General features: G+C 40.0%; 1 protein-coding gene across 3 annotated transcripts in view; it reads right to left on the minus strand.

The window, feature by feature from the left end:
* LOC139772522 (SUN domain-containing ossification factor) overlaps window positions 1–12,255 on the minus strand; it is a 39,067-nt gene that overhangs the window by 6,263 nt on the left and 20,549 nt on the right. For 2 of the 3 annotated variants that reach the window (XM_071706254.1, XM_071706253.1), the window contains exons 2-4: window positions 3,700–4,119; window positions 2,148–2,764; window positions 79–2,015 (exon numbers count right to left, since the gene is read on the minus strand). In XM_071706254.1, coding sequence (XP_071562355.1) covers window positions 79–2,015; window positions 2,148–2,764; window positions 3,700–3,854 — 2,709 coding nt within the window. In that variant the 5' untranslated portion in view covers window positions 3,855–4,119. The remainder of the gene's footprint in view (window positions 1–78; window positions 2,016–2,147; window positions 2,765–3,699; window positions 4,120–12,255) is intronic. The other variant, XM_071706251.1, reaches the window with a different exon arrangement.

The following is a 12,255-nucleotide window of genomic DNA, read 5'->3' on the forward strand; positions in this document are numbered from 1 at the left end:
ATTTTCCAACATTTTTTAAAATAATTTTATTGATAAAGTATTTTTTTTTAAATCCCAACGAAGACTATTCTTTCTTACCTTGATCCTGTTGGACAATCGAAGAAAAACAGACTCTTTCTGAGGGACGATATTTGCTGTGGGCTGAGTCGTCGGCGAAGAGCTAGGCGCTCCATTCTGTATATTAGCCGTGTCGACCTCCAAATCTTTTAAATCGGACAGTAATGAATCCAACGAGAGGTGATCTTGAGACGACAATCGAGCCTCTTGCTCGCTCAGCTCTTTCGCCTGTCTTCCGTCTTGTTCACCATTTTCCGACTTGTCCGTTTTAACTTGCGCAACAGTCTCGGCACTTTCTGTATTAGGCACAAGAGTCTCGCTACTTTCTTGACTGTCAACGTTTACTAGCGGAATGCTGCTTATTGGTAATGTCTCGGTAGGAGTCCCTAAAACCGGCAACCCTTCAGCGATTTTCAACGTCGGTGTCGGATTAGATGGCGGTGGAATGGTCGTCAACACTTGCGATTGCAATGTCTCCTCTGTGAATTCCTTACTGGGTTCTAAAATTGGTGCGGACGAGTCTTTCTTCAAGTCCTCTTTGCTGAGTGTCTTCGTAGGCTTGATTTGCGACGCCAAGCTCTCCGGAAAACTGGCAGAAGTCTCTATAGTCGCGATGCTGATGTTCTCGCTCTCTTTGCTGACATCCTGAGCCAATGGATGCTGTCGGACCTCCTTGAAGGACGCGGCAGACTTGCAAGCGGAAGAACTCGAGTCGAGAATACATGGATCCACAGTGGAGGATGTTTGACGATGAAAAGTGACCTCGACGTTATTATTGATATCCTTAGTGGATAGAATGTCTTCACTGGCAGCATCCTTAGATTTATTTACGGAAATTTCATAACTCGTATTCATTACCACCTTGCGTTCCTTCGTTGCCAAAACATTGCACAACGCCACGATATATTCAGGTTTGAAGAATGATGTTAAAAAAGTTGCCTGAAAATCCTCCGCCAAATTGAAGTGCGTCGTGTAATCGTGCTTCGTTTTGTCCTCCTCTCGTCCCCGCCAAAATGACTCAATCTCCACGCCATGAAGATCGCACAGCTTTCCTCGTCTCAAAGTTCTGTTCACCAGATCGATCTTGAGCAAATCATCCAACTGTCGATTCTTGCAACTGACCAGTTGGAAAACACTGGCGAACTTCTGATCGGTGCAGTTGCCGCAGAGGATCGTGTATCTCGGCGTCGTGCAGCTCGCGTACGAATTATCCAATATGTTACCGTGATCGATGCTTTGCTGGATCTGCGTGATGTTGTTTCCGGTGAGACCGCTGGACTTGACCAAAATCGCCGCAGCTTTCTTTACTACATTTAGCACGGCGTCGCGTGCACTACCGAAAAGATTACTCGGTGAATCACCGCTGTCGCTATCTAACAGCTCCTCCTCATCGCTATCTTCATCATCGTCTTCGTCGGTATTCTTCTCTTCTGAAGTCTCATTTTCCGTCTCGGTTTCTAGCACTTCGAACTCGCTGGTGCCGTAAGCACGAAACAACGAGACAGGACAAAAGTGTTCCGAACCATAGTGCGATAGGAGTTCGACTTTGATAAACTTGCCGAAGAAGTGAGGATGTAGAGCAAAACTCTGAACGTCTTTCACGTCCTTGGCGGTGAACTGACCGACTGGGCTCCAATCCTTGGTAGGAAAGCGATCGCTCACGTAGACGGAAAAGTCTTTTGGCGACGAGCTGAAGAGCTCAAAATTCGCCAGCTCGATCTTTTTTGCTTGTATCGCTTCGCACAGCTCGACGACGAACCAGACGCGCGACGTGCAGGCGTTCAGCATGTATTCGTCTCGCGTGGACACCAAGACGTTCTTGGCGCTACTCGCTTCGGGGTTGGCTGCCACAATCTTGGCGCCACAGTCGGGAGAAGCGTAATTCTTATTACGAATTTTCATGCCGCTTACACCTCGTCCTGGACCACCCGGGGTCTGCACGGAAGCGTTCGGATGAGCTGCAAAGTAAAGCAACGAAATAGCTTATAAATAAGATTTCCTGAATAATAGCATTATTGAATTTAGTAGGTTCTACGTTTTATTTTCGTTACAAAAAAAATCAATTAATTAGAATTAGCGATAACACTCACTTTTTTTCTTTTCAGCCTCCTCCAAACGCTTCTGTGCCCATTCGCTAAAGGACGGTATGTCCTCGTGCGGCTCGGTAGGACCTGAAGTGACGAGTCCATTCAGGATCACTGCTGCAGTCTCGTCCCTGGTATCGCCGACCAATCGTGCTCTAGCCGCCGTGTCGTTCAATTCTGGTGCCGTGGTGAACGTGTCATCGATCTTCGACGACAATTCCTCGGGTACCTGAGCCTGACCAGTCTCCTCCTCCTCGACTCTTAGCTCCAATTCGTCCGTGTTGATTTTCTGCTCCGCTCTGACGATCACTACAACTTCCGGCGGCTCCTCAGCAGTAATCTTCTTCAGCAGAGGCACCTCCTCGCCATCCCCGAGGACATCGGTGTCATTCGGCCGCTCCGTCGTCTCGTCAACGATCGGCGGCGGCGGGATCTGCGTCGTCGGCACAGTCTCCTTCAGGTGGTCGGATTGTCTGGCCTGATTGCCGCCCAGCAACGAAGAATTCTTGATGGATGATCGCGACGGGAGCTCGTGATCGATCTTCGGCTCGGCTAAATTCTGCAATCCAGCCGCTGCGGTGTCCACCAGAGTCAACACCACCGCCTGGCCGGTCTCGGAAATCCTGCGAACACAGACAAGCGTACATAATATTATAATATAATGAATAATTTATAATATATACCTTATACCGCATATTTCATCTTGTTTCATTTACTATGAAACCTTTCAAAATGGATTATTCTTTATCTTTTGACAGATGTCTATGTTAATTAGACAGTAATTAAATTTCAAAGACATATATGTTACGTAGCGACAATAAATATTATAAAACTCATATCAAAGAATGTCGGGGACGACGATAAAGTATTATACGTTTATGATACGCACAATAGCGAATAACAGATGTGGCACTTCAGAATATCAAAACGAAGCAAACGCTGTCATTTTCAGATGCATAGAATTTTTTATTGAAAATATGACGCATGATGATGAGAATTGAATAAACATTGAAACAATATAGTTGTAGCATGTAACTGAGGAACATAGTGTGCATAACCCGTAAATGTAAAAACTGTGCAACCGCAATAATCAATTTTATACTAACAAGAGCAGTTTTTAGAATGTATCGTACACATACCTATGAACACGTTTCGTAAATCTTTAGAAGGGACCTCACCCGGAAATACATAAAACATGTGAGTTTAAAAAAAATTAATAAAGTGGTCCCTGCACTAAAAAGAGATTTATCATATACTTATATATATAAATCATTGTACATAATTTTTCTGCTAATCTTCCAGAACTAAAAAATACTTTAATTTAGCTTCTAATAATTTTTTTAAGTCCATAAATACCACCGTCCAAGCCCATAAATTCTCATTCAATCGAATACGAATAGCAGATTTGTAAAAATTTTAATCCCACGACGGCCTTCTAACAAATGTAAAAGAATTTATCCTCGTTCGCGAAGCGAGCGAAGAAACATATGTGTCAGGGTCATAAAAGATGCTCGTTTTGGTTTCTCGTTAATGTCCTTGCTCGGTAACGCTTTCTCACCGATGATAGATGCATGCGGGAATGCACCAAAAGACCGCTAATACAGCCAGATAGAAGGCGGCCGCCTGAAGAAGATGTCTGTGTTGCCCGGCGGGATTAACAGTCCAATGCAGAGTACATCCGCCGTTGCTGTTCTTGACGGTGCTCTTGACCATGATTTTAAACTGAGGTGCACACACACTTTACCAATCACTATTTCACCGTTTCTTCGGTCTGTCTAATCGTCGCGATTCCTTTCTCCGACTTATTTATCATATTTCACACTTTGGCGTGAGTTTATGACGCAAAAAGCGCGATTATTTTATCGATAGTTCTATGATGGGGACATGTCACACGTCAAACGTGTTACATCACAAATTTGTTTGTTGTTTTCTATCGCTGAAGAGATCGCGGAACTATCGGAGAGTAGCTGGGTTATATCTTTTAGAAAATCAAAATAAACCTTAGAATCGTGACAAATGCGCCTATTTATCGTTCCTCAATTATCGGCATGCAAATTCTTATCATGGGATAATTTTTTCCGCGTTCTAAATACCGAAGTCTAAAAAACATCAATAGAAATAAAACCGCACAATTGCACAAATGCAATTACTACGTGCCAAGCGAAAAGAGAACCTACTCCATAATTCGAATAAATTCTCTATCGCGATAATTTCGGAGTAAATAATGATACGAACAAAGCCAGTCAATCATTTGCGATCTCTCTAGTAACAGCAGTAATAATATGCGGCAGACAGAAGTGATAATACAACCGAGTAGTTAGATGAAATGGCATTTGATTGACACCATACTCTCGTTTCTATCAAGAATATTGCTTTATGCGTTAATCATGTCATTTATCCCGGGGTTCAATTAAGAGTTACGAGGCACGTGACGTTTATTATTGATGCCTGTATGCTTAGAATGTGCTATTAGGGCTGCTATGCATATTCAATATTCGGAATTAGTTCGAGGGCACCATACGCATGAACCAAACGCATCTCTCTGCTATACCATGTCGCGCGGAATTCGATCGCTATCAGAGTCGAGTAGGTACTGTGATTCCAAGTCTTTATCCTTGTTTAATCTAATATAATCTTTGGAAAACTACCTTTCATAATATAACGTTAGCTTCGTCCGAAGATTCATCATTTATACTGGACGTTGAAAGATTTATCGCTCACGAAACGGAGTTTGCTAACAAATTTTTCTTTTATATATCGCAATAATATAAATCTTCTTATGAAGTATTGGCATCTTGGCCGCAATTACTGGTGTCACACTTGGGAGTCGAACTTGACGTGTAAAACCGCGAGAAGTGTTAACGAGTTGCCGTTACCGGCTCAGCTAATGATTCTCCTATAACTACATAAATAGAAAGTACTAACGCACGTCGTGTGCCGGAAAATCTAGTACAAATCTCCTTAATCTAATATAAATTGAGCTTGACCAATTACGATTAAGATAGTTGTTGTTAAAGATTCACAAAACTAGTGTATTTAAAAATTAATAGTGTATTTAAACTAGTGTATGAAAAAAATTAATAAATATTTCTGTAATTAGAAAATTAATTTAGTATTCATATATCTTGATATATATATATTCTAACCGACTGGAATATAATCTCACAGATAGATATATTATTTATTTCTTCATTTCTTTTTTCATTTGCCTAAAAACGTAAAATCGCTCTACTAAAAACGAAATATCGAAATAATTCCGCTAACAATTATATATCGGTATCGTGCATACATCTTATATATTGTTATAAAACCGCAATGCTAAAAAACTTTTAAAATACCAATATTTTATATTTGATATATATGATTACGAGTATCAAATATTAGTGCGTTTTTGTTCCGTGCCAAAATTTTCATAATACCAATATTATGTCACGATAAATGAAAGATTGAGAAGTCAAAATTCGGCATTTAAACTCGTACACACGAGCAACACAGATATTTGCAGAGAGTGCATTATGCTTACGCACCGTGCGATGGGAAAATCGAATTCCACTCGCTGCTTCCGTTAAAAAAAAGATGATTATATCTCGATTACGACAATTGGCTTCGAACGACCGGCTTATCGCGTGTGCATTTAATCGGAACGAATGGCGCATTGTGAACGGACCCTCAGACGAAGACCGAAGACCGATGTCACCGCGAATGGTAAAAGCTCCGTCGAGATCGTTTCACGGTCTGGCGAACGTCGATCAATGAACGAGTCGGTTTGCGCGAGAACGATTGCCGTTGAGAAACCGCAATCCTGCCGACTGCTGTCCGTTCGCAAGACTGCAGCTTGCGAACACCGATCTCGAATGCAATCGAGAGAATCCGGCTAAACTAATACGACGGCGATCGGTTTCGATGAAATAGAGTCATCTGAATCCCCGAATGGACCTAAAATCGATGAACAACATGACTAACTGGCCAGCAGTAAAAAATGAAAAGTATGCATGCACAAGAAAGACAAAAATATATATCACACTGACCCAGTCTTGAAACATCGGCCCTATTTCTTGTCAAGAACTAAAATAATCGCTCGTTTGCAGAGAAATAACAACAAATTATTTATCGACCATTCGCTATATAGGCCGATGTTGCTATAGATGATTAAAAAACTACGATACAACCGAGTTTCATATTAATTTAACGAAAAAAATAATTATCCCTTTCTTATTCTGGATACGACGATAATTGTCTAGTGCAGTCTAGTGAGTCTAGCAACGCAGTCTAGTGAGTCTAGTGCACTAGCATGTTACTGTCAACGCCCATAACGTAGTATTTTTCGCATCGATGCACGCGATACGTTCGTAAGCCGCTGGCATTCGCACGCAGGTTTCATTCATAGGCTACAATCATTTAACGTAGGCAGGCGAAATGCGTTGACGACGCATTTCCCGTTTCTTCAATGGGCTATTAATAACGCTTCGTGATTTAGAAGTCATTCACCATTCGCATTGTTACGCAATAACTCGATTATGCGCGCACATGATACAGCACTATTATGATGCGAAACACACGGATAAAGGTATTAAAGTGTGTGAGATGAAAGCGCTTAACGCGCACAAAGAATTGAAAATAGAAATTCCAATAACAATATAAGCATTATGTTCATTCGATCGTTAATCCATTTGATTCAATCGTAAAAGATGACGTGGAAAAATATGGAAAATAGGAAAAACCAAAATAGGAACGTAAATAAATTGTAATGTTTAAGGTTATTATTCTTACAAATATGTATGTAATGTATTCCTCGACTTCTCACGCGGTAATAAACGCAAAAGCAGCTAATAAACGCAATAAGACAAAAAAGTATGCTATTAACACTTTATGTCTGTCACTCGTGGGAAGAATCGGTAGATTTACCGGCAAACCGATAGATAGCAGTCAATGGTGAAAACGCGATAATTAACCAGAGAAATTTATTCGTTAGAAAACGAAGGCGGTACGTATAAATCTGGATTCCCATAAACCTGTCAATCGTAGAAAACTAGAACGACTCTTGAAACAAAATCCGGGCCAGTTTTTCCTCTCCAGATGTCTCTTGCTCGTTATAAACAAGTTATCATTAAATATAACATTATTATGAACTGTGTACACGTTACCTTCAGAATAATACCATCAATTATGCGAGGGAAACGTCAAGTGCGACAGTCAATTACACGGAGCTTACGCATTAAGAGCTTCAATTGTCATCTAACGTAATTAACGCGAATTATAAATGCTGGAGATATAAGCGTGGAAAAATTAAGTCATTAAAGTCAAAGATTCGACTTGATAAACAGGAAAATACGGAACGAGCAAGATATTAAGAGGTAAGATATAAGAAGTAAGATTAAATACTTGAAGAGCGAAAGAGAAAACAAATTGAAAATGAATTGTTCATGCAATTAGACAGTTATAAACTGCGCTGTAAGTTGTATATCTCGTCATATCCCTCGAATTATTTATATTTATATCAAATTATTGGATAAACAGTTTAGATTTTTACAAAAAATTACATTAGAATGAATTAAAGATAAAGAGATTATTTACAGTAGTTACGTCATCACAAATCGTTAAACAGAAACACAAATTGCACATTGGTCATTAGACTTTTAATAAGTAATCACTTTACGCGTGAGCAGCGCAATACAATTTAATGCCAATAATTAAGTAAGCGATGCACGTTCGATCGAAAAGTCATTAGCTCCTCTCTTTCCTCACATTTCGTCGTAAAAGTCGATCGCGAAAGCAATAAAGAGACATTTTATCTTTCCACGCAAAATCCAACATTATCTTAAAATTCGACAATGTTATATACTCTATAAATTTAAAATATATTATTTATACAATATAGAAAATTTAAGAGAGAGACTTTAATTACTTAACAAAGATACAAATTTAAATCACAAGGAAACGTATGATTAGGATGATAATCGAGTATTTCAACAATCATCAAGTTTCCCAAAGACAGAGTCTCTCTCCGAAAAATGGCATACATCACGCTGTAAACCGACGCGAGATTTATGTATCCCATATACATACGTGTAATCGGACAATTGGATTGTGCGTAATTGAACGCAGTCGGAGAGCTCTCGAGGAGCGCGCTTTCTCAATCGGATATCGATGGCTCTTTGTGGTGGCACTAAATAATGTTCCTGTTCATATTAGCGCGCACATCCTCCATTGCGTGTACTTAGGCGATCGATAAATCTCGAGTGACAGCGAAATCACGAAGTGACTACGCACGAAAGTAGCTTGGAAATTCTATCGACTTAACGGCTTTCTAAGTAGCCTTTTCTCGTAAGTCGCGTAAAAATGTAAAGAGTGCTCTTGGCCATGGATCCTTTCTAACGTTACACCCTCGTTCCGCGGTCGTTGCAATAAGGAGCGCATAATCGGATAAAAGTCATTTGCGCCTTTCCATCTATCATTCTTTGAGGAGGCATTTTATTCTTCTACAGTTTAGCCTCGAACATCAATCATTTGCTGCATGCGCAATAAAAACATGTTTATGACATATTAAAACAATAGCCACGTTCAGCAGAACATTTATTTTGCAACTGTTGGAAGTTTTCTGAGCTCAGATTGGACTATTCCTCTACACGGAAAAAAAAGATTAGCTACTATAGCTAAAATAAGTCGTAATATATGGATAACTAACATTTTTTGCAGCGAGAACAAAAGGTTTTGCTACTATTGCTAAACTTTAGCTCTCGCTGCAAAAAATATAGCTCTTGCTGCAAAAAAATTAGTTATCCCTATTTTACGACTAAATTTAGCTAAATTTTTTTCCGTGTAGATCTAAAAGAATAATCCAATCTGAGCTCAGAAAACTTCCAACAGTTGGAAAATAAACGTTCTGCTGAACGCAGCCATTGATTGTCCTTCTTGTTTTATTAATTTAATTTTGAGAGATTAACATCCAAAGATCTCTTTCTCTCTTATCCCTTCTCTTATCCCGTCAATAAAGTAATGATGTTTGATACATCGTATTTCCTACATAATCAATCGATTCTGCTCTGGCAACATATAATAAAATAACGATATGGTTTTAGAATAAACTCTAGCCAGCAGAATTAATTAGTATTCGTTAATATTTCGATTAGAATTAGGAATGAAGGGTTGCGATATCGATATTATTGTCTAATCATTATCTTAACATGTACCTATGTTAAGATTACTATACATCGAAAAAGAGTACTCGCGTTCACTAATTCACCAAACCTGTAAGAACCTCACAGGTAAATTTGATTAAAAGTTCTTTATGTACTAGTTAAACCCAGCTAACAACCGAGAAATCATTAATAGCTATTATTCATCAATGAAAGTCGTATGATCGATGATTATAATGAATAAGGCGGACGCCGGAGAGAAGGATGAGAACTGATTGTGGCCCTATCTCAGCCCGTCGAGAATTAAGCGGTGATAAATATCTTGTCTGCTCAAAGAAATCGTTCCACGTTTATATGCGCTTGCCAGACCGCACAAATTGACGTTCAATGACGGAAATTAATGCGACAAATTGGTAGCTGTAGGACGTTAGTACTTTTCTTTTCGCTCTAGTACAAAAGCGCGCGATTTCTCCTCGACCGACTGATATCGCAATAACGGAACGCGTACTCGAAATCGATTGTGTATCGACCGTTTTGCCGAGCTGAAATGTGTCTTGGACTTTTCAACCGCCAGTGAAAACTGGTACGGAAATTCATATAGCCCACACGCAACATAATGCGTTATAGAAATCGGAGCGCATCATAATCTCGAAACTTTCTGGTACGGGAGGTATGTAAATAGAAGGAGGGATTTATCTATGATTATCGACATTAGATTTTCTATCCTATTATTATGTCCAGTACGGCGAATACTTTCCAAAGGAATATCCCGCACGCGATAACGAGATCGGATCGCGGATAAATCCAAATTGATAGCTTCAGGTACAGTCGTTGACGTGAAAAGTGTCGACGTAAAGGGACGAATTTTCGCTGCGGCGTTTCGTTCCGCGTGCTCGCAACCGCGCCTACGTCGCAACAACCGCCTACGTTTGTGGCACATTATTTAAAAATAAAAAAATGAAAGAAACATTCTAATAGATACGCGATACGGCTCTAAACCCGTGCCGTCGTCGGCGCGGTTTCAGTTGGGGGACGATTACTTTTATGTTATAGAATAGATTTATAGATCGCGCACGCGACAGACGTGCCTGTCGTAAACCTATTCTGATTAGTGCTGGATCTCGCTCTTAGGCGGAGAGGAAAAAGAAACACGGGTCTCTCACGCGACCAGCACGGCCTTTTCTCTTCCTGTTCTCTTATTCGGCCGCAGCCCACGCGAAAACTCGACAATCGTCGCCGCGGAATTCTTCACGGTTTAAGAGTCTAAACTTTAGGCACGTTTCCAAGGCGTGTCCGGCTATCGAATTATGTGGGTATCGGCTTCCACGTGCCTTTGTCACCTCCGTAAGATCGATCGATCTGTCCTGCGCGATTAGACGGCGCGTTCGCCGCGACGAAGTCGTTGAAATGCATGTGCAGCATGTGCAAGCACGCGACGAATGCTCGGAACGGAAACGTGACTTGTTGCGAAACCGATATGTTTACACGTAATCGCTATTCCGTCTCGTGCGATGCATTATTGAGGATTGTTAAATCGTACGACACGCGTAAACTAATTGGCGAACCTTTGAAAGTGTTTACCACGAGAAGACACGTCACATCACGTTAAGCGATAATATAATTAACACTGACGTATTACGCGAGTATGTCTTCATTGCTAGATTAACGGAGTAAAGCGAAGAAATATCGTCCAATAACAATTCTCGGCAGCGATTCGACAGCAGGAGCCATAAAACATCACGCAAAGAAAATGTAGCCACGTGCCGTGTAATTTATTGTATAAGGACGCATCGACAGCACATCTGGCGCTAAGCGGTTTTCCTTCGAATGATAAACGTCGGCACCGTAGATCATAAGCTTCGACGGGTTGCAACGGATACGACTAGACGTCGCGGTTAATACTGTATATCTCGATCGATATGTCTGAAAACATCCTTCTTAACGGCACGAATGGCTTCATCCGATCTTCAATAAAACTAATACAGCCCTGTGGGGTTTCATTAAATAACACAAGCACTTAGCAGTAGTATTAGAGGAAAACCTGTTATACGCAAGTGCAAATAAGCATACTATGCAGGATGCTTCAGAAGTATGCACAGTCATATGATCGTTCCGATTAACATCTGTGAACCAACAAGCGGTGATGGACTTGAGACATTTGAAATCATTTCATATATCGACGAAAATCTCGATTTGTTACAAATATTATTAACCAAAAAATTGTTGAGTCTTGAATAGTTTCAAAATATTTTTTTCCCCTGTTAGGCTGCATTATTATTTCAATCCAATCTTCATTTTCTGTACAGATAATATTATATTAAAAAATTTTTGATGTACAGGTATTTAACAAATTTCTGAAAGAAAAAATCTCTTGGGGTGTTCAACACTTTCAAAAGTCTCAAGATATTCGAAATGTTTTTAACTAGTTTTTCGCTCGTTCATGATGTTTGCCGTTAGTAGAAAATGTGCTATTATTTCTGAGGTAATTCGTGAGAAAAGTAAAACAATCAACGTATTTTTTGTCCCGTCTTCAAGCGACCGTCTACGTGCTTTAAATGCTTGCAGAAATTCTTCCTCATCGAGACACGACGCTTGACCTCGGGGCGAAATTGGGCCACGACACATCGCGAGATGTTACAAATCCTGGTGGCGTTATTGCACATTCCGCGGATCGTTATTATTTCGCGCCACGTTATTAAATAATGTCGTGATATGTTCGCGCGAGTATATCACAACATTCTGACGCGAAATTTAATAAGAAAGTGAACGTTATATTTACAAAAAAAAAGACATTCGATAAGCTAAAAAAAATCGTCATAATTTCAGAATTACTAACAAACTCTTGTCAAAATCGATGTTCCAAGGTATGTGCGTATAAAAAGTGATCACTCTATATCCAAGAAAATTAATAAAACGAATAATAAACGAATTTTCAAACAAAAATACCCTCTGTACTTATTCTCGTAATATATTTTAAT

Source organism: Temnothorax nylanderi, unplaced genomic scaffold (assembly GCF_030848795.1).
Source record: "Temnothorax nylanderi isolate EJ_2023f unplaced genomic scaffold, tnyl_v1.0 TNYL_tig0051_pilon, whole genome shotgun sequence".
Lineage (NCBI taxonomy): Eukaryota > Metazoa > Arthropoda > Insecta > Hymenoptera > Formicidae > Temnothorax > Temnothorax nylanderi.